This window comes from Phyllostomus discolor, chromosome 7 (assembly GCF_004126475.2).
Source record: "Phyllostomus discolor isolate MPI-MPIP mPhyDis1 chromosome 7, mPhyDis1.pri.v3, whole genome shotgun sequence".
Taxonomy (NCBI): Eukaryota; Metazoa; Chordata; class Mammalia; order Chiroptera; family Phyllostomidae; genus Phyllostomus; species Phyllostomus discolor.
The window spans coordinates 49,483,974-49,510,671 of NC_040909.2; the positions used below are offsets into that span (position 1 = coordinate 49,483,974).

Here is a 26,698-nt window from a genome sequence, read left to right on the forward strand (position 1 = left end):
AAAAAAAAGGAAGAGAACACTAGTAAGTAAAATACTGCAATTTCTACTAGCAATGTTGTCTATTTGAATACATTGATTCTATATATAGCAATAAAGTGTGCATTAGACAAATGAGTAAATATAGTCTTACTAGGGTAACAATAGTCTGCTCTGGCCCGGAAATTAAAGTTGGCCAGCTTACAGAACTGAGCAGGATCTAATTGCAGCACAATCAAATGTGACCAAATGGTGCAGTCAGTAAATGCATGTTTCACGTCTCAAAGCCATGCTAATGATGTAAGTCCCAAGGTGGTCTTTACATGTCATGGTAAAACAGACACCCTGAACCTTCCATTTACATTTATTGCTGTCAGGTCATGCAAACCCTAAGACAAATATGAAAGAAAATACTGACTTTAATGCTTTCCCACCCTCCCTCTCAGGGAAAATCAAGTATAAAACACCCTATTAAATTTTGATAAAATTCCCTTTCTTTAACAGACAACTGGCCAATGGTTTTTCAAACATCTTTTGTGTAATCAGATAAAATTATTTTAAAATTCAGAGTAGACTTTATGTTCTAATCCTTTGTAAATCCAGATTCAACAGATATAATGAGCCTCTCCAATTAGACATGGAGTTACTTAAATTCCCACCCAGAAACCAAAAGCTCCCCTATGTAGTCTGAATTCTTTAAACTAAAAGAAATAAATACTTGCATATTATCACAGAGCATAATTTTGCTAGCTATGATGGCAAGGTCCATCACTAAATATGAAATTATTAGCAACATCTGACTATGTGACTAAAATGTTCAGGTTTCACCTAAAAGCAGATGTTGTGCATTTCCTTTATATCCATTTTCAACACACAGGGAGAGACTAAGCACACAATGCTCTCTCTGTAGCTGATGTTGCCTAACACTTCACATCTGGATAACCATGTTGATGAAGATACTACCACCATCACCCAGCAAACAGCCCAGCTAGTAGCCTTCTAAGGGACAGGTTAATCACTCTTATTTTTCAGGTCAGGAAACTGAAGCTCACATGAACTACGTGTCTTCACCAATGTCACCAAGCTATTAAAGGGAGATACAGATCTCAAACCCAACTCAAATATCAAAACTTTTTATCATATTATTCCCCCAGAAATAATAAAAGACCTTATAACCCAGGCATTTGGTTATGGTAAAGATTATTATCACCCCATCTAAACTATAAGCACCCTGATGACAACAATTATATGTTGTTTTCTTGACAGCTTTTAAGTTGCTGGGTGTTATAGCTTCAGGTGGCAACTCAGCTAGGCTCTCTTCCCCAGGTATTCAGTCAAACACTGATCTGGTGTTGCTATGAAGTTGTGTTGTAGATGTGACTAACATCTACAATCAGTCGACTTTAAGTAAAGGATATGATAGTCCATAATGTGGGTGGGCCTGATCCTATCAGCTGAAAGGTCTTAAGAGCAGAACTGAGGTTTCCCTGAGAAGGAAGAAATTCCACCTGGTCAGCATGGACAGCAGGTCAGCTACCATCTGTGAGTTTCTAGCCTGCTCTTCCTGATGTCCTGCCTTATGAATTGTGGACTTGCCTAGCCAGCCCCCCTAACTATGTAAGCCAATTCCTTGCAATAAATTTCTTAATATGATTAAATTTCTTAATACGGTTCTGTTTTTCTAGTGGAAGCTTGACTGACACACCCAGCCCACTGTCAGGCACATTATACAGGGACAATAAATGTTTGCTGAAATGCCTGTCTGAAATTCATACACTATAGGCATTGTTCACTAAATTATTTTCATTTAAAATGTATGCTCCACCATGTCATCAAGATCTCTTTTCAATAAGATGTGTGTGGTGTGTGTATACTTTTTAAGGAGCAAACCCATCAATAGCACTTGCAATCAGTGGCTGCAAGTGAGTCAAAGCCTTCTGTCACATATCAACTGTAGTAATTATAGATTCTCCCAAGTTACATTTAGCAGGAAAATAGTAGGAAGAGGATTCATATTCTTTATTTTCATATCAAGACAATCATCTCCTGCCTAAAAACTTAGATTTTAAGTTTATATTTCAGGGAGTATAAATTTTGCTTCTGAGTTTCCTCAAAACTCCTATTATTCATCAATTCTTCCCTTCTTGGATTCCTAATTTATAGAGAATTATCAAAACCTAGCAGAGTGAAAGGATCTGTGCTGCCCCTAAAGGAGATGGACATTTCCTGGTAGGGGGTGGTGGGGGGATAAGGGTGAAGGAGCCAGTTGTGGACAATGGCGCATATGTCAGAGTTTTGACAGTTGAATAAAATAATGTGTATTGCTGCTTCTCAAACCTCTTCAGTGAAGTATTTCTAAGTAAACTAAGGGGTTATAGGTATACCTCAGAGTAGGGGGCTATAACCCAAAGCAGTCTCTCCATGACCCCCAATAAGATATTTCTTTAAAGTATATTGCTTTACTGAAAAAATGCAGGTGAGATCTGCTTCAGTTTCCACATTTGCTCTAATGTGAAAATATTGTTTTATATTTTTACCATAACATGAAAATGATGTCCCAGAAGAGAAGCCACATTTAACCTTTTGTGTCCAGCCTGGTACCAAACCTCTTAAGCTGGGGGTACTGAGTTATCCCCAGAAGCACAGATGAATGTAAATCACCCAACCCAAGAATTAGGATGTTAAAAGCCTTCAATAAAGTGGAGCTGCTATTATTATTATTAATGCTTTTGTTGTTATCTCAAACAAAAAGTCAACGGACACTGAAAAAAATATAGAAGCCTGTAAGCCACACAAATGCAATAAGACATCCAGAAGAATTTTAAGGTGCTCCATCCTACGCAGTTAGTGGAGAAGATGTGTATTGAGCAGCACTGATGAAGAGTTACAGTAAATATTCTCCTTTGAATTCAGACAGCTTTACAAAAGAGGGGTAACTATGTTCCCCAAATCTTCACAAAGTTCCTCAAATTAAGTCTCTGGTCTCTTGAGGCTACCATAAATACAGTTTTATGAGGACCATCCATATGGTTCAAGTCCATTTGTTTTTCCAGACTCACCTCTTTTTCAGTCAGTTCAGCTTGTAAAGCATTGACCTTCTCCTTTAGGTCTTTATTCTCTTTTCGGAAAGATTCTATCTCTTCTAGTCTTTCCCGATCATCTCTCTCTCGCTGTTCTTTCAAACGTTCAATTATTCTTTCCTGTGAGGCAATTGTCAAAAAAAGAAGAGGTGAGGACCCATCTCTCACTTTGTCATATGCCAAGATACCCTACAAAATGAGGCAATACATGTAAGAAATTCCCTACAAGAATCAACACACATAGATATTATTAAACATTTGGTTTATGAAGAGGCATAAGAGAGAACACAGCTTTTGGCTTGTTCATAAAAGTTAGCATCACAGAGTTGCAAGGGGCATTAATGTTCACACTCTGAGGCTGTTTTGATTCATGGTACTTAGAAAATTTCAAAAGCAGTTCCAGAAAAGGGAGGTTCAGGCACCAAGACCCTGGACCTGTCAAAGCCTTGTCTGGGCAAGGGAAGAAGCAGAAGCAAACTCTTGGCTCTACCCTCCTTGCTTTGCTTTCCCACCTGATGCAAAAAGACTTTCCTTGGTTTCTGAAGACTCTTCTCTGAATGGAAAGGGGACTGGAATGGGGCAGGACCTCTACCATTCAGGACTGAGGACCGACTCACAGTGAGAACTTGAAACAAAATAAAAATAAGCCCATTGTATAAGTAGTTTCCCAATGGCTTATTGGCAATGAGTAAAGACTCCAAAACATTTCTTGACTTTAAGCAAAGTTCATATAGCAGCTTTCCTGTATTGAGAGCTTACTACACATTAGGCATGGTAACGTGCCCCACTTACCCAGTCTTCATCGCAACTATTGAGGTCTGAAGCACTGCTACTGGGAATACTGTAGAGGTGAGGAAACCAGGCACAGAAAGACTGGCTGACTGACTCATCGAAGGTGACCCAGCTCATAAACAGAAGGCCCACCCTGACATCCAGAGATCTCTTAGTCTTAGCCAAGCCCATGAGACCACACCAACACAAACAAATGCCTGAAGACATTCAAGGAGATCTGAGGACCTGCCTGCCCTTGACTTTCATACTGAAATAAAAATACTATTCTGGTAGTCATGTTTCCTAAGCTGTGAAATCTTGCCAATATCAAAATAAGAACCTTCTTTTTTAAAAGAAAATTCCACTTGAGAAAAGTTTGAGTTAGATTTCTAAAGTTGGTTTCCAATTACCCAACACATATCTGAACTTCCTTTTGGATGTCATCGTTAAAAAATATTGATGCAACAATGACACTTAAATATTTTTACATTATCCTCTATATTTTTATAAGTAGATAGTAAAAGGCAATTCCTGATACATAAGACAACTGTAGAACAGTGTTTAAAGCAGAGGAAAGTTAGCTGAAACACTTAATCTGTGATTTAAGAAGAACTGCCAGGGAAGCAACTCTTCTACCTCAATGACACTAATTTTTGTATCTAATGCTTTCAGGGGAGAAGAGAGTAGCATCATTGTTTTGCAATTATTTCAAAATACTTTAAAGTGAAGTATATCATTATGACAGCAGGAGTGAAAATAGAATAAATGAGTCTATTAATTGCCTATATTTGTTTCTCCTTGATTCCAGCAACAGTCCTATTTGACTTTGTCTGTGACATTGTAGATGATTACATGATCTACAGAAGAAAGAAATGGCCTCAGTGGATGGTAAATCTCTCAAGGGCTTTCCATGATTTCAGCAAATGAGCCCTCACTGCCTTTTGCCTATACTTATTACAAAAACCTCATGACTGGTCACCTGGCTACCAGGCCCTCTCCATTTCATCACTTCTACCACATGGTTGTTGGAGTGATATTTTTAAAGCCCCAGACTGACCATGACACCTCACTATTTGACATCCTTCCCAAGAATCACTTTGGTCCAATTGTGTGGCATTTATTCCCACTCAGCACTGTGCCCAGGGTTGACTGCATGCTCAACCTCCCAGGCCAGCTTCTCCAAGGGCAGCACTCTAGTCCAAAGGACTGGGCAAGCTGTCTGGCATACAACAGGCAATTAAAAAGGCTGATGGAAGAAATAAGAACTCAACTTAGGAATCATCTTGTCTTCAAAGGAAGGGAAATGAAATTAAGTATGTGTTTTAACATCTAGAAGGTGTCAGAGTCATTTGGAAACAACGTTGATTTGCTCTAAGCACTTGTACTATTGACTGGGCATTGATGACAAAAAACATCAGCAAGCAGTATAACGTTTTTAAGTGTTATTGATGATTCAATACTCCAAAATATTTCTCCGTCAATCACAAAACTAATTTAACTGTCAGCCACACAGGGCCAGATGTCAAAAACATGTGTTAAAAAGCCTTAATATGCCATGATCTACTTGATTAACAGCTAACTTGTAGAAATTCCAACAATGTGTTCTTGTTTTAGTCTTATTTGCATTGGCAAGTGTTCCTTGCACACTCATCTGGCCCTGCACAGGTCTAATCTTTTTGTGCTTTATCACTGGGTGGGAACTGAATTGCAGTGGCCTCCAGCGCTGCTATCTGGCTTTCTACTGCTTATCTAGTATGTGGCTGCAGCAAGGCTTGGGAGACCAGCTTTATAAACACCATGCATTCTGTCTCTTGAGCTTCTGTGTGTCAATCCTAGAACGAGGTCATGCTCAATCTTAACTTGCTAAGTGGCATTATTTTTTGCAAACTCTGAATATGTGAATAAGTTCCTGGAAATTAAAAGAAGTAACACACTCCCTGGGATGTAATAACCCAAGAGGAATGGTGAATAATGCCTAATGCATTCTATTGGCCAAAAGACAGCAAACAATTCAATGTTTTTATGAATCTATAATTATTAATAAATCATTTTACTTTTTGCATCATGCCTTGTTCCAGAAGATCTATTCAATTACATGTGGATAAAATTAAGAACTTGTGAGGTAAATGCCATTAAGGAGATGATGATGTCAAAAGCACAAAGATCAGAAGGTTTGAGATTTAGTCATACTCCATCACTGGTGAGCTGAGTGGCCTTGGGATAATACAGGGTAGGCAACAAAGTCCCAGCCAAGGGACACCTTAGAGCATAAGTGACTTCCTGGAGTGCTGGGTTAGAAATTAGCTGTGCCAAGGTTGATTAATGATGTCTGCTCAGGTCTCAGAAGTGGCAAGTGATGCAGCATATCTCCCAAATTTTATTTCTGGGCAAGTCATTTTACCTCACTAAGCCCTTTTCCCATCTTTAAAATGATAGAGCATAGATTTAATGTTTATCAAAGTATGATCTTCTGACCACATACATCAGAATCACTGGGCATGATGCTACTAGAGTTGTCTCATTGTTTCTCCCCTTTATTCTCCTCCACCCTGTACCCCGCCTCCCACCCACACTCACCCCAACCCTTAGTTCATGTCCATGGGTTGTGTATATAAGTTCTTTGGCTTCTCCATTTCCTATACTACTCTTAACCGTCCCTGTCTATTTTGTACCTGCCATTTATGCTTCTTATTCCCTGTACCTTTTCCCCCATTCTTCTTTCTCCCCCTCCCTGCTGATAACCTTCCCTGTGATCTCTATTTCTGATTCTCTTCCTGTTTTAGTTGTTTGCTTAGTTTGTTTTGTTTTTGTTTTTTAGGTTCAGTTGTTAATAGTTGTGAGATTGTTGTCATTCTACTGTTCATAGTTTTGATCTTCTTTTTCTTAAGTCCCTTTAATGTTTCATATAATAAGGGCTTAGTGATGATCAACTCCTTTAATTGACCTTATCTGGGAAGCACTTTTATCTGCTCTTCAATTCTAAATGACAGCTTTGCTTGATAGAGTAAGATATTAGGATGCACACAGAAGTTTGATACCCATTGGAATAAATACTGAAATCCACTATTCTTTCTCCTATGATAGAAGGCCTTGCCATTTCCTATCCAACGATTTTATGTTTTTTAAATACATTAGCACTGTGGCTGTGGCACCTTTAGGAAATTTCCTCTAAATAAATTGCTCTGTTTGCTTTTATTCTTCATTACTATGAAAGGCAAAGAAAAAAAATCAGTTGCAAATAGCATTTACAGAGTAACAGCTCACAGGTCAAAACTAGCCCACACAGCTATACTATTCTTAACCTTATTCTTTTGTTTGGCTTGAGCATTCTTATTGTTAAAAATCTGAACTTGGATGTTTTGAAACATGTCAAGGACTACCCAGCTGACCACAGTTGCCAGTACTCCCTACTCCATCACACCAAACCCACTTCCCTCATTTTGTTCCCCGCCAGCCCTTCGAGGAGACATCTAAGCTCTCAGCTCCTCACCTATGGTCCAATTCAGATTTCATGTGCCTGAGACAGGATCAGCAAATTGAACAATTATGGTCATGGTAGTTCCAAAATTGAGAATGGAACTTAGAGATCAGCCAATTTAAACGTGCATTTTGAAAATAGGGTACTAAGAGACACTTGCAGTTGAAGAGGCTTGCCCCAATTGATGCAATTACCAAGCAGTGGAGGCAGGATGAGGGGCCAGGCTCCCACAGACCCCAGCTGTCCTTCCCAGTTATCCCCTTGGCTACAGAGGAAGTGCTTAAGGAAGGGAGTAGTTTCAGATTTGGGAATTCTTTGGGATTTAAAGTAGAATAAATCAAATCTTAATAGAGCCCAGGGAAAAAAAATGATAGAGTTCTGCCAAGAATTCACAACATGGAAAATTATATGGTATATGTTTACTTCTTTACATTTGGAGAAAGAAATGAAGAGGTACAAATAGGCTGACGTCCTACCACTCAAAAACTGCAAAAGGGTTACATAATCATTAATAGTTTGAACCAACTTTCCCTCATTCAAATCTTACAAAGGCAATTATTACAAAGAGCTTTGGAAATATAATCTTTTTTTTTTAAATACAATCTTGAAAACTAAAAATAGAAGAATATCTTTCCCTGAAAAATCACTATATTTACACTTCTTATAAGTCTTCAAGTCAAATCTTAAATCTTATCATATAATCCCAAATTTATAATCTTATAACTTTTAATAGAAACATGAAGACCATCTAGCCATAGAATATGACTCTTTTTTCTCTTCTATATTTTTAACATAGGTTAGTGGTTCTCAGACTGCAGTGTACATCAAAATGATGCACACCCTGGGAGGTGGCTAAATGCAGATTCCCAGGCCCAGTGCAAGGTTCTGATTTAGTGGACATACCTGGGGCCTAATAATTTAGATTTTCAACAAGCACCACCTGGTAATTCTGAAAAAGCCAAAGAAGGCCTCTTTAATATACACTGATTTACATAGCCTGTGGGACCATTTAATCTAATTTCCCCATTCCACAAATGGGAAATTTGAGGCCCTAGGAGAGAGTTACTTGACTTCTGAAATCCTACGTATTTTACTTATTTATTTATTGTCTGTTTCTCCTTCACACCCATTAAAATCTAAACTCCACGAGACCCAGGATTTTGACTCATTTTTTTTCTCTGCTGCATCTCTGGTGCCCACAGCAATGCCTGTCATACAGTGGAGACTCACTCAACCAGTGTTTGCTGAGCACTCCCCCGAGCAGGTGTTATTATACAAGGCACTGGGTGAAGGTGAGCTAACACACATAAATGGCACACAAATAATGGGCATAAAGAGACAGATCAATAGTAACACAGTCCCTGTAGGGGACATTAATACCCAATTGATATCAATGGATAAATCTTCCAGAAAGAAAAAAAAATGGTACACAAATATGTGTGCACTTCTTGGGTATGGAGTCTAGCAGAGAAGACCAATTAATCACAAAAAAAAACACAACACACAGACAAAAGCACAATTAAGATTGTAACACAAGCTCTGGGAAGTTCACAGTATTCATGAGAACATAATGAAGGATTTTACCTAGCAGGGTGCCCTGAGAAATGACTCATAAAATAATAATAATAACCACAGCTATAATGTATTATACCTATTGTTCTAAATCAGAACTGAGGAACAAACCGAGGAAGTGAAAGATTACGTAGTTTGTCCAGTGTAGTAAATGTCAGACCTAGGATTTGAAGCCAGGCAGTCTGACTGCAATGTCCACATTCTTAACTATTGTACAATATAGCTTCTCGGGAAACTGAGCTCTCAGAAGAAGAATTAAGTCTACAGAAAGCATAAAATATGTCTGTATAACATGTAATAACATGTAAAATAGCATGTGCAAAGGGTCTGAGGCAGTATAGAGAATGGTACAGCTGAAAATCTAGAAGGCTAATATAGTTACAACACAGAGAACAAGGGAAGAGAGATGTGGGATGAGGCTTGAAAGGAAGGAAAGAAGGAAGAAAGAAAAAACAAAGAAAGGGAGTGGGGGAGAATAAAAGGGAGAAAGGGAAAAGGAGGGAGTATGGCAGAGAAAGAGGAGTATGACTGGCAGAGGGGTAGTTGGTCAGATAAGAGCCGGATTACATAAAGGGTTGGACTCTATGGGCCAGGTTAAAGATTTCCCTTTTGATCATCTTAAGAACAAAGACAAGCTGGTAAAGGTTTTAAAGCAGGGTCAGGGGTGAGGTGATCAGGTTTGTATTTCTAGAAGACACCCTGGCTTCAGTATGCCAAGTCTCCTAAAGAGGGTTAAGCATGCGAGTTGGTGGCCCGGCTGGGGTTGTTAGTGGTGTGAGTGCATGGGAAAAAGCAGGCACACTTCAATGCATCTGGAAGATCTCCTCCCAACCATGTTTCCCTAAATCCTGATACCCCACTTTGTAGTCCAAGCTCACCTTCTCTGACAGAGCCTCCTCCAGCGTCGCCAGGGCAGTGTCTGTATTACTGGAATCTGTCTGCAGGGACTTCACTCTGTCTTTCAGATTGGTCAATTGTTTGTCTTTATCCCTAAGCTGTTCTTGCAAGTTTTCAATCTGAAAATAAACATCATCATACTTATTGCACATTTGATTATATATGTAGGGCCAAGATTCCAGAAGTGAACTTGTTAAAAAAATAGACTTGAGATTACAGAAATTGTTAGCATTACGAGGTTACACTTCTGCTTAGAATCAATGTTATTTTGATGAGGCCTTCTGTCTTCCACATAATCCAAACTTGCATTTAAATAGTGACACAGGTGAGCAGAATATCTCCCTCCATATAAATGCAATCCCATCAGACATGTAAGCACTATTATTTCTATCCATTTCTATCCCTCTCACCAGCCCTTTAAGTCTCAAATCCATAGACCTTACTATGGTGCAGTAAGTCAGAGAAATATACACACAGGATTTATTCACTCAATAAACAGAATGGGTACTGAGTCTGCACCAAACACCATATCAGTATAGAGCAGAACCTATGTAGTCATTCACTCCCTCCTTTATTCAGCATTAAACTTTGTGATATGCCGAATGTTGTCAAGTGGCTGTTTCAAAGTAGCCACATGAAAAGCCAAGTAGGTTATCACCAGTAGGCTGTTAATGGGAAGAACTTGTGATATAAATCAAATGTAACAAGTACTAAACACTCCATTTGGCAACTAAGTCATGTGCTGGCAACCTACCAGGCACTTTCATCCACTATCTGCAGCCTGAAATAAACACACCAAATAGACGATTATAACGCCTGCCCAGGAGCAGCAGCCAGGACCTTCTAGTGGGCATTGCGTACATTATCATTCATGTTTTTATTCTCTGCTTTCAAACCACATATTTCTTATCTAAGGATTTTTAAAAAAGCTCCACTGTACAAACAATTTATTCATATTAAGGGTTTTAAAATGACAAGGAAAAATAGTAGTACAACTCTGAGATAAGTCCATTCAAAATATTTGCATTCTGCACCCAGGCTTTCTCAGGAAATCATTCCAAATGCATGTTTCACAATGTGTGACTGAAACAAATTTTCAGATTACTTGATTCATTTAGCATGAATCTGGAATGGCCAGTGGTAGCAGCAATAATGAGGAAGAGAAAGTGACAGCAGAGGTGGCAGCTGTAGCAGCATCAAAATGACTGTGACTACAAAGACAGTGCTGCTGCTGACCCTCAATCTACAGCACAGGTGGCAAACACAAGCTGAATCCGGCCCTCCACCTTCCTTTATCCAGCCTGGCACCTTGTTTCTACCTGGCGGCAGCACTGAGCTCTTGCTTAACTGTTAAGGAGTAGTTACATTTATACAGTCCTAAAATTACATTTGGCCTTTTGAAGGCAAACTCAAGGCTGATCTGGCCCCTGGTGAAAATGACACCCCGATCTACAGGATGCAACTTGGCGAGTTTTTCCAATGGTTACAAGGTGGTGGGAGAGCAGAGATTAATTTTTCCTAGTCCCCTTCTTCCTTCCCTCCTTCCTACCTTCCCTTCTCCCTTCTTTCTTTCCTTCTTTTTTTTTTTTTTGCCCATGTATCTTTTTAATAATACATGTTTTCTTCTTTGAGACACATACCTGGAAACTCAGGTATCAAATAATTAACTTTCTCCTTCATCAAAATGCAATATGTTCCTATCCAGCCACCACTGTGAGAATTCACTGTTTTGCCATGGAAAACAGGAATTCAAAAGACATAATCATCTGCAGTCAAAACAAAGGCTTCCTCCATCCCAAACAAGTGTTCATAGAGCTATATAACACCATAAGCAAACACATGACAGAGCAAGAATATGGACATTTACATGTCAAAATGATGGTTGTTCTATAGTAGGAACCAGCAGCTGAGAGGATTGGTTCTTCTTAATTTTTAAAAAGAATTTTATTTATTTATTTATTTATTTATTTATTTATAGGCAGAGGAGAAGGCAGGGAAAAAGGCAGAAGAGAAACAACAATGTGTGGTTGCTTCTTATGTGTTCCCCACTGGGGATCTGGCCTGCAACCCAGGCATGTGCCCTAACTGGAAATCAAACCAGCAGCCCTTTGGTTCACAGGCTGGCACTCAATCCACTGAGCCACACCAGCCAGGGCCCATTATGCAAATATTTAAAAGCATGTTTGCATACAATTGTCACTAAATGGAAATAGTAGAATGCAAAGAGGAGAAAAGCAGAACGTGGAAAAACATAATTTTGTTTTAAAAAGTTCTTACAGAAAACAAAATATATATAAAAGAAATTCACTTAAAATATTTTTTTCTCAATGGTATGACTAATGATTTTAGTTTTCTTCTTTATACTTTCCTACATCTGCTGACTTGTTTTCCTTGAACATGATAAACGGAAGACCAGGGAACCAGAATGAGGAAAAGTCTCCCATAAAAATGCTCCAAGTTTTGATGCAAATGCTACTACTGCAGATGTTGTTGCCCCAGCTGCTGAATTCCAGAAACTGAGCACAAAGCCAGTGGGATACCACCACTAGCCTTGCAGCCATGCAGCGCCATGGCCTTGGCCTTGCAGTCACTGCAGCAGAGAGAGCTCTTCATATTCCCAACATCCCAACAGCTCTGGAGCAGAATAAAGGTCAGACACACAGCCCACCTACAAAGGAATCTGAGAAACCAAGTGTTGACAATTTCACCTTCCAGCATGAGAGGTCCTTCATAAGCTCAGAAGAAAATGAGAGCCATTCTCTCGAATGGGGTAGCCAAAAAAGGATTCATATCTACAACACCAAGGGAGAGACCTGGTGTTAGCTCCTAAATCCAGCAAATTACACTCTCCTGGAACAATTATTCTAACTTTCTCTCTTTGAAATTCTTACAGTGCTATAAATCTAAGCTTTGATTCAGACACTTGCCCAAATGTAGTTCATGCAACTCTGCTACCAGTCTGTGATAAGAACACTGGAGACACGGAGATTGTCCGTATATCACTCCAATATTCAAGAACATGACTGACAGACTTCTCATCTTGAGCAATATATAGACAAGGTGAGATGTTTTTGAATTCATGTGCCATTTGTGGTCAGAACCACACAACGATCATACACGGTAGGACCACATATTGTTACATGACAGACTGGAAATTTTAAAAAGAGATTGCTTAGTAAGCACAAATTTATAGGCCTGCTAATCTCTCAATGCTTTAGAAACCTTTCTTTTTCCTTTTTTATTGTAGTAAAATACACATAAATTTACCATTTTAACATGTCAAATGTACAGTTCAGTAATATTAAATAACTTCATGTTGTGCAGCCATCGCCACCATCCATCTCCATGTGTCTGCCCTTAGTTCTACACAACTGTATCACACATAGATTCAAGCGACCACCACCCAAGTCAGGATACAGAACAATTCCATCACAGCAGGAGTGTCTTGTGTTGCTCTTTTATAACTGCACCTACTTAGCTCAGGCAACTATGAATCTGTTCTCTATTTCCATAATGTTCTTATCCCCAAAATGTTATGTAAATATAGACATACAGTATATAATCTTTAGGATTGGCTTTTGTTTTTTCCACTTAGCATAATTTTCTGGAGATCCATCCAAGATGTTATGTTTACCAATAATTTCTTCCTTTTAATTGCAAGGCAGTATTCCATGACATGGATATACCAGATTGTTGAATGATTCACCTATTAGAGGATATTGGGTTGTTTCCAATTTGGGGATATTACAGATAGACTAGTATGACCTTCTTGGATAAGCCCTGAGCTAAAACGGCAGAAACTAGGCTTACAAATAGAGTAGTATGACCATTCATGTACAAGTTTTTTCTATGAACTTAAGCCCCCATTTCTCTGAGGTAAACGCTGCAGGAGTGCTATTTTCAGGTCATGTAGGACTTGAGCAATTTTAGTTGTATGAGAAACTGTCAAACTTTTCCAGAGTAGCTGCACCACATACATTCCGCCCACAATGTATGAATGTGCTGGTCTCTCTCCATTCCCACCAACATCTGGTGGTGTCACTACTTTCTATTTTAGTAATTCTGATAGGTATGTAGTGACATCTCATTATAGTTTCATTTGCATTTCTCTTGACTAATCATTTTGAGCATCTTCTCATATGCTTAATTGCCATCTGTAAATCCTCACCAGTAAATGTCTGTTCTTGCTTTTTTGCCCATTTCTAACTGGATACTTTTTACTACTGACTTTTGACAGTTCTTTATATATTTCAGGTACTCACTCTTTGTCAGATATATGACTTACAATTAATTTCTGTATTTCTTTCCAGGATGCAGCTTGTCTTTTCATCCTTTTCACAGGACCTTTCACAGCATAACAAGTCCAGTTTACCATCCTTTTCCCCTCTATGTATCATGCTTTTGATATCAATTCTATGAAGTCATTCTTAAGCCCTAGATTCTGGAGATTTTATTCTATAGTCTGTCTAATAAATTTATAGTTTCCTGTTTTACATTTAAGTCCATATCTACTTTGATTTAATTTGCCTAAGGTGTGATATTTGGCCAATATTCATTTTTCTTGCCTATGAATGGCTCAGTACCATTTATTAAAAAGGTTATCCTTCTTCCATTGAAATGTTTGTGCACCTTTGTAAAATAATCAGTGAGGCATATTTGCATAGGTGTGTTCCTGGATTCCCTACTTTATTCTATGGATCTATGTTTCTGTCTCTCTGATACTACCACACTGTCTTGCTTATGATAGATGCAGAGTAAAGGTATGAGTAGAGTGATACTTCCCACCTCATTATCCTTTTTCTTTCAAGATTGTTTTAGTTAATCTGGGGCTTTTGCTTTTCATTAAAAAATTTATAATACGTTTGTGTATGTCAATAAAAATCCTCAGTGAAATTTTTATGGGAATTTCATTAAACCTAGTCAGTTTTTGGATAATTGACACCCTTACTATGTTGAGTCTTCCAAACCATGTATACAGTGGGTGGGTGTGTATATATATAATGTATATGTGTATATGTATACACACACATACATATATAATACATGTATTATACATGCATATGTACTGTGTATTATACATATATGTGTATATGTATATGTTGTATATTATACATATATACATTTACTTATATGTATATGTATGTGTATTATGTGTATATGTGTATATTATGTATTATATGTTTGTGCCATACATGCATATATTATACATATATTATGTATACATACATATATACACATATATATACAAATTTGTTTAAGTCTTTTCTGATTTTTTTCATTAACATTTAGTAAATCTCGGAATGAAGATCTTGTTCATGTATTGGTAAGTTCACTTCTAAGTATTTCATTTTCTTTGGTGTTATTATAAATGGTGTTATATTTTTAATTTTAGCTTCTATACATTCATTGTTAGTATAGAGAAATATAGTTAATTTTTATGGGTTGACCTTGTATCCTGAGGCTTTATTGAACTAATTAGTTATAGGAGATTTTATTTTTCTTTTCAATAAAGAAAATGATAAGATGATACCTTAGGATTTTGATTTTCTATGTAGACAATCATGTCATCTGCAAAAAAGAAGAGAACTTTGGAGTACTACATTGCATAAAAGTGATGAGAGTAGATATCCTTGCCTTTTTCCTGAATTTAGGAAAAACATATTTAGTCTTAATGATGAAACACAGATATTAGCTACATGCTTTTGTTTTAATTTTAGATATTCTTTATCAAGTCATTGTGGTCTCCCTCCATTCCTCGCTTGCTAAGAGTTTTTATTATGACTGGGTGTCAAATTTTGTAAAATGCTTTTTCTATGTTAATTATCATGATCATATATTTTTTCTTTAGCCTGTTCAATGATTAATTTTTGAATACTGATCCAAGCTTGCATACCTGGGATAAATCTCACTTAATCATAGTATATATTATTCTTTTCATGAACGTTTGCATCTGATTTTCTAATATTTCATTGAGGATTTTTTGCAGCTCATTTGATAAGAGATAGTGATCAATAATTTATAATTTCAGATTTGGGGAGTTTTGTGGGGGTTCATGGGGCTGTTCTTTTTTATTTTTATTTTTGTATTGTCTTTTTCTCTTTTAGTATTGAGGTAATCCTGGCCTCATAAATTGGAAAATATTATCTCTTCCCTTTTCAGTATAAGATTGAATAAAATTAGTGTTAATTCTCTTAGGCAATATTCTCCAGTGAAGCTATCTGGGCCTGGGTATTTCTTTTTCAACTACTTTTAAATTACAAATTCAATATATTTAATGGGTATGAAACTATTCAGGTTATTTATTTCATATTGGTTGAGTTTTAATATTGTGTTTCCTGAGAAATTAATCCATTTCTACTAAGCTGTCAAACTTATGAGTATAAAGTTGTCTATAATATTCTCCTAAAACCTGTTTAATGACTACAGAATCAAAATATCTCTTATTTAATTTCTGATATTAGTGGTTTGTCTCTTCTTTCTTTTATCTTTGTCAGTGTTGCTAGAGTTTTACCAATTTTACTGATTTTTTTCCTAAAAAGCAGCTTTTAATTTTATTGAGTTTTTCTATTGTTTCTATTTTCAATTTTACTGATTTCTGATATTTTTATAATTTCTTTCCTCATACTTCTTTACATTTATGCTGTCCTTTTATTTTTTGGTTTATTGCTGTAAGAATTTTATTATTTTGTGATATTCTCTCTTTTCTAAGTAATCATTTAATGCTACAAAGTTTCCAATCGGCACTGCTATAGCTGCACCCCGCAAATTTTGATACATTGTACTTTCATTTTCATTCAGTTACATGTATATTTTTCCTTTGAGACTTCATATTCAAAACATGGATTATTTATGTAGCTTCTTTGAATCATGGATTATTTGTAGATTCTTTAGTCTTTCTACTATCTAGTTTTAGTTTGATTCTGATGGTTTGATAGTATGGTCAGAGAAAACATACTCTATGAATTCAATTCTTTTAAATATGTTGAGGTTAGTAAATGTTACATGTGTACTTGAAAAGAATGTATAGTCTGTAGTTTTTGGGTCAAATATTCTAAATGTCAGTAAGCTCTTGATAAGAGGTCAGTTTTCCTATATCTTTGCTAATTTTCTGTAATTAGTTCTATTAGTTGCTAATTGTAAGGTGGTGAAGTCCCTAAGTACAATTGTGTTTGCCTATTTTTCCTTTTAGTTCTATCAATTTTTATTTCATATATTTTGAAGCTCTTTTGTTTGGTGCATACCCATTAGGATTGCTATGTCTTCCTGGTGGATTGCTTTTTTTATTATATAATTATGTCATCCATTGTCTCTGGTAATTGTCTTTGCTCTAAAGTCTATCTTATCTGATATTAATATAGACATTACTCCTTTTCAGTATTAATGTAAACGTGATATATCTTTATTCTTTTACTTTCAGCCTATGTCATTGTGTTTGAAATGAACTTCTTATAAATCTCATATAGTCATGTTACGAGCTTTTAAAAAATCCACTCTGACAATGTATGCATTTTAATTGGTATATTTTGACCATTGATGTTAGGGCTTAAGTCTGCTATTTTATTATCTTTTTCAGTTCATTTCCTCTGTTGTTCATTCTTCCATTTCTCTTATATTCCTGAGGGTTATACTTGAAATATTTTTAGGATTTCATCTTCTCCTATAATTGGAAGCCAATAAATGCTTTTTAGAAATGAATTGCTTAATTTATCTTCAAAATCCCATCCTGGTTTGAAATAAAAAGAAGCAAAGTAACTTTTTTAAAAAGTGACCCAGAAAAACTGGTGGTGAAGGGAAGATTCAGACTACCTGACTGCAGAGACCCCAGCCCTGTGCTTGAGCCTCCTCTCACCTGCCCCGGAGCATTTAGAGCAGGAATTCTCGGCCCCCTTCCTGCACCAGCAAGTGGAGGGCTCATTTCCCACCAGAAGATGGAGGGAAGAGAACCCAGAGTCCAGCTGGGCAGTTGAGTAATTCACTCCCAAGTGGTGTGTAGCTACCTGGCAAACAAGTTCTAACAAACTCAAGTAAACTCTGTGTTGCTAAATATTTTCTCCACTAAAATGTGAAACACGGGGTTTGCATGACACCACTAAGATCTACATTTCCTATCATGAGGCTGGCACATAGTGGGCCCTCATTAAATGTTTCTTGACTGTAACCAAAATGAAATAATCCTTTGAAATACTGCAGGAGGCTTGGCTCAAATTACATCCACCAGCCTTCCAGAGAACAACCAACCACATCACGACACCCTGTGGAATATTTGAGATACTGCACTCTTCAACTTCTCCCAAAGTCCAGTTCAAGTGGATGGGGGGAAAGCAGGAAAGAAAACAGCTCCCCAAAGTGCATTATTAATATTTAAAGTCTAGAGTGTTCTTTTATCATTGGCAGTCTGACCCCAGTGGATAAGCAGTCTCAAATAGAAGTGCCAGCTTCCCAAGCTCAGTGCTTATCTGACCTCCAGAACATTTATATGATTTCCTTTCTTTTAGAACTAATTTTAAAATGTGATCCAAGCCCTAACCAAGACAGCATGTTCTCAAATAGTATGGAATTTTCTGTACTTTTTCTTTTAGACATAAAATGAATAGGCAGCAAATTTAAAACATCCCCAAATTGTTATAACATGGAACATCCTGAAAATGTCTAATGATAAAATGAGAGGCAAGGTCCAAGGGAGCTTCTAGAATTCTCATGATGTACAAATATTACTAAGTGATTGCTGTGGACAAGAGCTTCATGGTTTGCTAGCCATGGGTAAACATACAGACAGCATGGCCAGGCGGTGCAGAGATTTGGAACCTCCTGAACAGGAAAAAATCCTAACACTGTACAAACACATTTCTGCTGTCATGATAGACAGAAAAATGATTTTACTTTCAGTTTCCACATTGGAAACTGAAAATCCATCAAAAACAGCATGCAAAACATTCCAATATTTTTGCTCCTTTGAACTCCCAAAATAACAACAACTACAACAACAAAAGGCAAGATACACACAAAGGAATCACTACATGCAGCAAACATACATTTGTGCACACACTGAACAGGAAATAATTAAGAATTTTTTATGACACTAATTTTATCTGAAAGCCACAGCTTTCAGATTTCAGGTACATTACATAGCTTTTTGTACCATGTTTTGCATGCAGGGGTTGGGGACTGAATGAAAGGAATTAAGCAAAAAAGAAAGTTGTGGGCACTGGCTGTGGTGGGGTATGTGGGCTGCGTGGAAGAGGGCAAAAATTGGGACAACTGTAATAAAATAACAATAGAAAGAAAGAAGGAAGGAAGGGAAGGAGGAAGGAAGGAAGAAAAGCAAAAACTCCGACAGACAATAGATAGTATGGTGATTACCACAGGGAAAGGGAGGTGGGGGAGATAAAAGAGGGTAAAGGGGGTGATAAATGGTGATGGAAGGAGGCTGGACTTGGGGGTGGTGAACACAGAATACAATATATAGATGATGTACCATAGAATTATACACCTGAAACTTATATAATTTTATTAACCAATATCACCCCAATAAATTCAATTAAAAATTTCAACCATACATACATCTTTCATTTTTATAGACTTCTTTACTTATTCAAATAGTACCTGACATCAGAAAAATTGGTTCAAAACACTACAGAAAAGGGGAATTAAAAAGAAATAATAAGACAAATAGAAAAATTTTATAACATCTTTAAAAGCTCATGAAAATCATATATAGATGATTCTGAATCTCAGATGCAACTGATCTTCTACAGATTTTTGTTTATGTATTTTCTTTTATTTTTTACACATTTATTTTCCACTCCCTAACTTTATTCTAAACTTGAAATTTAGTTAGCAAGATATTACCTGCCTTTCATGCTTGCTTTGTTTTTACTTAACTCCTAGGCTGCAATTCAATTGTAAGTAACTTTAAATTTTAAGTATATAATCTAATCTTTGATTACTTCAATAATGTATATTTTAGTAATTAAAATTGCCATTAAGACTAAAAAGAAATCATTAAACTCTTCAGGATAAAAGCTTTTTTTTTTTTTTTTGTCCACACACTGTCAATAAACAAAGCTCTAATCTTGTCACTTTTTTGGCCACTGCCTGAGGAATGCTTCTTAAGTACTCAAAGGATTAAATTAAATCTCACCTGCAGACAGGCTTTACAATTCCACCAAAAACCTAGTTCTCAAAGGAAAATTACCTTCATTATCTTAAGTTAAAACCAAAGATTCTGTCCTCTGGAATTTGCAGGAAAATAGCAGCATCAAAGAAAACAATTCACTTCAAGAGAGTTTATTCTTCAAGACCCTGTCTAAAAGAATTATTTAAGATAGAATTTGTTTAGGGAAATATTTTCTCAAGGTCTTTCTAAGACAGCCATAAAACTGTGTCATTTAAATTATTTCAAGTGGATGTCTTTTCACAATTTTGACTGTCTTCTTGAGTTTTTAAGAGACTTTAAAAAAATATCATCCTTGCTTTGAAATATAAATTTGGCTTATGCTCTTTTGCTTTTCTAAGAAATTATTTAATTTTGTGAACTAAACATTTAAAACCCATGAAGGGAATAAAAATAAAAGATTTATTTCTCTTAACTTCAAAAGTGAAATAATAAAATAAATTGATTTTGAGATTAAAGTATGTATGCATTTGGGTAAAAAAATGATAGCACTCTAGTATTCAAGAAACTATTTTCCAACTTAAAGTATTCTACTATGTTCTTTAATTTAATTTAAGAAATAATAGGATAAAATACTCACATTGCAGAAAATTTCCTCCTAAGAAGAGATAGCATTTCAAAAAGGTCCCCCACCATGTTGTTATAAGAGCCTCTGGGGGGAGGATTAGGACGTGGTTCATTTTTAGACTCTTGCATCTACTTCCTAAATAAACAAATCCTGGCTCTTTCTCCCCAAATCAAATACAAACCCAGAGGAAGGGCAGGGAGATGTACTACTAGGCTGAAAAATAGAAACATTATGTCAAAGCACCCTACATCATTATTTGCAGACAATTTATTTTGTTATTGGTTAGTATCCTTCATGCTAAATGTTCTGTCCCCTAAAGCAAATGTTCCATTTCAGAAACATAGTAACATGTGCTGGAAACAGAAACCGCCAAAGCAATGGTTCTGGTGGCTATAGAATGTGTTTGTGGTAGATGAGAAAAATAAAATGCACATTATTACAGAAGCTCAGTATGTATGAATTTCACTGTCAATATAATCTGTGAATAATAATAAAAATTAAATTCTATACGTCAGAATTCTTTTTCAGTTGGAATAAAAGCTCTGTGAAATGCAGATTAAAGTATTTTTTTACTACTATCGGGCTATATCTAAAAGAAGGCTCTGTTACATGCTAGTATTGAAGGCAATATTTGCAAACTCACTTTTTATTTTCATCTTAGAAACTACAAGAAGTATCAAGAGTAACATTTCTTCATTTAGGTACATGGCCATCACTTGCTGGATTATTCTATAAATTAGTATTTTCTCCTTCGATTTTTCCATTTGAGTCTTTAAACAATGTGCTTTATCTATACTTAGCAAGAAGTGCCTCAGCCTTACCCCCTCCCACCCCCCCCCACCCCCTGCCTGGAAGGGCTCTGACAGGGATTCAGAGGCAGATCCCACTCCTCTTCACTTCAGATGGATTTCTTCAGGGACATCTAATCGTACGTGTGATTGTAACTAAAACCATGGTGCTGTGTCTGCACTTCACAAATGTTATATGTAATTCTGAACATAATTAATGTTTCTCTCAAATATTTTGAGAACTAAACATGAAAGGATCTCCGGACATGAAATTTTTATGAGGTTAGGGCCAAATCCTTTCTCAAGGGTTTTTGTGACACGATGTGTTATGTTCTTCATTGGAACCAAGGGTGGGTAGACAAAAAGCCCACATGAACGTAGGTCAGCCACCTCTGACAGACACCAACATCCAAAGACATCATCTATTTCTGTCTCTCATTGTGTTGTGATGAATCACACATCTGCAATATACTCAATTACTAAAATATAAAAATTATCCAAAATAGTGTGGTTTCCAACTTGACCACATTTAAGAATTATCTGGCTACCTAACAATGCAGGTTCCTGGGCCCTAGGACCAGAGGTGCTGGCTCATTGGGTACAAGGGGAGGTTTCGTAATGTGCATATTTAACAACTGCTTCAGGTGATTTTGATATAACAATCCATGAACCAGTAAAAAAATTAAAAAAACAAAAAAACCCCACTGGAGCTGAAATATTTTTACATTAACCTGAGTCTGGAAGATAACAGTGAGTACCCATTTCCCTCATTATTCATCTTCTTCAAGAAAAATCAGCAATAGCTTCATTATTCTCTCATAACTAAAGTTATTTTTCAAAGGTCTGAAAATTCAGAAAGCATCTCCTGAGGCTGGTAGGGTGATTCCTCTTCCCTGGCACCTTCCTCCTCACAAACAGAACACACATCAGCGGCATTTGCATTTGGTAGGAGCATCTTCTATGAGAAAGCAAGGGCCTGACCCAGAAGATCCAATCTCCATGAACAGCTCTGTAAGTGGGAAGTCACCAGTCACTTGTAACAAATTCTAAATTCACAGACAAAACCACTGGAAGCCTAAGATTTAACAAAGAGGCTGCAGATATAACAAACACACATAAAAAGAACAGGACCTGACAAATTCCAGTAGATAGAGCTTCAACACAAATGAAACAGGTTCTGTATATTCTCTGCCTCTCAAGTTCCTGGTCAAAGAACTTCATGGAATTGTATATGTATTGGGAGAAAAGAAGCACAAAAAGATTGTGAACAGCAAGCCTGCAGGCCTATGATCTAAACCCTGGGGCTGGACAGACAGCTGAAATGGTTAAACAAGCCTTTCATTTTCTTCTTTCAAAGTTGAACATCGCCCATTCCTCCAAGCAGTAACCATCTGCATTTGAGAGGTCTGATTACAGTACATGCAGAATTTACAAAATAAAATAATGACACAGGCTCCAGATTCATTTGGCTAATGGAAAGAAGTCTGTCTTCTGCAAAGTGTCAAAAATTCAATCTCATCTGCTAGCTTGACACTAAAGAAAACGTAAACCCACTTTTTTCCCCCAATTAAATTCCTTAAGCTTTCCTGGGAGGCTAGGAAATCAGAGATTTAAAGAGGCAGTCTGCTTTTGTTTATGCACTTTTGTTTCCTATTAAGATCTAGAATGTGTTTTGTTCTTTTATTGTTCAAGGCAGGTCTCCCACTCAGTAATTTTGGAATCTTATGGGTCGATGTTTCAAGATAGCCACCAACTTCTGTCCTTTGTTAATGAACTCTGGTCCCCTAATACCTAACTTGATGAAAAAGTAGGATTTGAACCCAGGTGTACCAGATTCTAAACATTATGCTCTCTTTTCTATATTTTATTCACCTAGCCACTAGTTTAATATTTATTTTTTAATATTTAATATGGACTGAAGACAGAATAACCAAGAACAGTTCTTCTATAAGCATTTACTCTAGACTGGTCTGACTACATACTATTAACATGTCCCATTGCACCTCTCCTTCCTACAGGTATGGTCTCAGTAAAGATCAAACAGTTACAAGATAGTGCGCAGTAAATTATTCATATATTCAGTATTGGGCTAATATTTGAATATCAGGTATCTTTGCAGACCTGGAGAAGCCAGACAAGCTCCCTGCCCCCATGGAACTTATGTATAGTGGAGGAAAAAGTTAATAAACAAGTCAACAAATGTTCATAAAACATAGTAACTTCAGGCAGCGGTAAGTACAAGGTCTAGTAAGAAAACAAATGAAATCAGGGAACAGAGAATGATGCAGCTGGAACAGAGTTATGCCAGATGAGTGCTCAAGGAGACTTTGTTGGAGGAGGTGACATCTAAGCAGAGACATGGATGCTATGAAGAAAAACTGGGGAACACTGAGATGCAAAGGCCCTGAGGTAAAAAGAAGATGGGGGAGTTCAGAAGAGCAAGAAGGCTTCCCAAACACAAGCCAACAGACAGCATCATATTGCCTGGTAACAAGGCATTTAATCTCCAAAGAAATGTGATTTGATGGCTCTACAAAAGCAGAGGCAGTCGCCCCTTCTTTTGTTATGTATTTATTCACACATTACTTTAACAGATAATTGTGGAGTGGCTATCTAGTTAGATGATTTACAGAAATAGGTTTCCTACCATGGGACTCCTAACCTAAGGGTCCATTCACCAACAGCTCATCAGAAGAGACACCACAGAGACAGAAGGGGAGCAAAATCTGATGCATGGAGACCCAACCAGAACCTCCCCCAGAAATCCAGAGAGAGAAGAAATGAACTCAGAATTAGACCAGGCAACCCTCCAAGGTCAAGCTGATCAAGTGGTATCTAGTCTCAAACCTGGGTGGGAGGCAGGAATACATTCTTGAACCTCAGAGAAGCTAGAATTCTATTTCTAGCTTCTGAGGTTCTAGGGTCTCTACAAGGCTTCAGTCAAGGTTAGCTGAGGCGAAGAAAGAACCTGCAGCACCAAGATATTTTGTAGTGCGGAAAAATGGTGAGGCTCCCTACATTCTGGAGTCATATCATGTATAAGAGCACATGCAGGCCTAAGAAAAGCAGGACTTCTTCCAATTCACTGAACAACATAAAGCAACTCTTTTAACAGTGCCAGGCTCTAATCTCTGTAGCTGAACTAATAATGTTTCCCCAGCCACATTCATTTATTAAACAGATACTAGCTGAGCACTGGGTACCCAATAGGTACTAGGACATAGCAGCAAACATTCCAGCTCCCATTTTCAAGGGCTTTCATTCATGTCTAAGGGGAGAAGACCCAGAAATAAACAGGAAATTATAATACAGTGTGATATTCTGAATAAGCACAGAGCTACTGTGGCACCTAGGAAAAGTATCTACTTCATTCTGTACGGTCAAAGAAGATGTACTGTAAAAAAGTGACCACTAAGCCAAGAGCCAAGGGACAAATCGGAATTAGCAGGTGAGAAGTGAGGCAGCAAAAAAGGAGAATGTTCCAGGCTGAGGGAGGAATTCGTGCAGAGTCAAAGGCAAAAAAGAGCAATGATGTGTTCTGGAGTCTGGAAATAGTTCCAAACGGCTGAAGGAGAGAGTGAGAGGGCACAGATGATACCCAGATTATAAAGGGTGTTGTGAGAATGCTGAGGACCATTATCCTCAGGGCAACTGAAACCTTTAAAGTTTAGAGGATGGGGGTGGCATGACTTGACTTGTGTTTGACGGTTCTGGCTGCTCTGGGTAAATATATGGGAGGGGCAGAGCAAGAGAAGGAAGGGCAGGCAGCCCCATAGCCATGCAGGCAGGATTACTGTACAGGGGTGCATATGACAGCACCTGGACGACTTCAGTGAATGGACAAACAATTTCAGTTCCACCAGGCAATAGAATCGTACTTGGCAATAAAAAGGAAAAGACTACTGATACACATGGCTGCATGAATAAATCTTAACTGCATTATGTCACGTGAAAGAAGTCAGACCCAAAGTCTCCATATGTGTGAGTCCATCTACATAATATTCTGCAAAGGGCAATGATGGGACAAAACAACAAATCCGTGGTTACCAAAGGTAAAGTTCACTGAAAAGGTACCCAAGAAAATTTTACAGGATTATGAAACTAGTATATCTTGATTGCTGTGGTGGTCACATGAGTGTATGCATCTTTTACAGATATTTCTTAAATTTTTAAGATTTTTAAGAGAAATTTTAGGTTCACAGTAAAACTGAGAGTTGGTACAGAGATTTCCCACCTACCATGTGCCCCCACACATGTACAGCCTCCCCCATTACTGACCTCACTCACAAGAGTGGTACACTTGTTACAACTGAACCTACATCAATCATCATAATCGCCCAAAATTTGTACTGCACATTACAGCTCAGTCTTGGTGCTGGGCGTTCTATGGGTTTGCACCAATGTGTAACACCTATCCTTACAGTATCAGAGTATTTCCCCACCCTGAACATCCTCTGATCTGCGTAGTCATCCTTCTTTCCACACCCAGCCCTGGGCGGCCTCGATCTTTTTACTGTCTCCATATTTTTAACTATATGCATTTTTAAAACTGCGTAGTTGTGTAGCAAAGAGGGTACATTTTACCATATATAAATCATATCTCATATTTTTAAAGTGACTGGACTGGTAAAAGTATGTATCGGTCTAAGGGTGGTACTACTGAGATTCAAGGAAGAGAAATGGACTATGAGCTCCAGGAGTTGTTCCTATGCCCCTCCATCAGTCTGGAACATTCAACAGTTGGGTTTGGGATCATTGGGGAACTTGAGTGGATTGTTGGTGGACTGTCTCAGCTTCATATGCAAAAAGAGGTGGGAAAGTACTCAGGTCAAGTCTGAAATCCCTGCAGGCTTACAGGACTCCCCACCAAACTGTCTCTGCTTAAGTCTCCAGCTTCCTCTCACTCTGCCCCTTTGTTCGAGTCACAGTGAAGTCCTTGAAATGCTAATCTCCCCCAACTCCACATTCTCTGGCTTGGCACACACCTTGTCTTTCCCCCTTTCTTAAAATGCCACAGATCTGTTGATCTTCCTGTCCCCAACAAGGGAGGGAGCCCCTTGCCTGCCACCCCCCCCCCACCACCACTTCCACCCTCTATGCTCTCAGCAGCTACACTTTCTCATGACAATCTCTGCAGCTGGTCAGATCATTGACTCCATAATCACAATTGCAGCTTGACTTTTGTTTTGACTGTCATTTTCCACTGAGGCTCCAACAGACATGGACTCCTCCTCTCTCATCCCCTGCTGTTTTCCCAGCACACAGTAGGCTCTCACAATACATATGCGTTGAATGAATTCCAACATATCGCTCATTAAAAATGTTAGGTCTCTAGAAGATGCTCTGGAAAATCTTTTTTTTTTCTTATTCCCAAATGGTTTTCTTAAATTTATT

General features: G+C 37.6%; 1 protein-coding gene across 10 annotated transcripts in view; it reads right to left on the bottom strand.

The window, feature by feature from the left end:
• Positions 1-26,698, bottom strand: part of ERC2 (ELKS/RAB6-interacting/CAST family member 2) — an 869,430-nt gene that overhangs the window by 405,292 nt on the left and 437,440 nt on the right. For all 10 annotated transcript variants that reach the window (XM_036030928.1, XM_036030925.1, XM_028518656.2 and 7 more), the window contains 2 exons: positions 9,756-9,893; positions 3,036-3,176 (listed from right to left, as the gene is read on the bottom strand). In XM_036030928.1, coding sequence (XP_035886821.1) covers positions 3,036-3,176; positions 9,756-9,893 — 279 coding nt within the window. The remainder of the gene's footprint in view (positions 1-3,035; positions 3,177-9,755; positions 9,894-26,698) is intronic.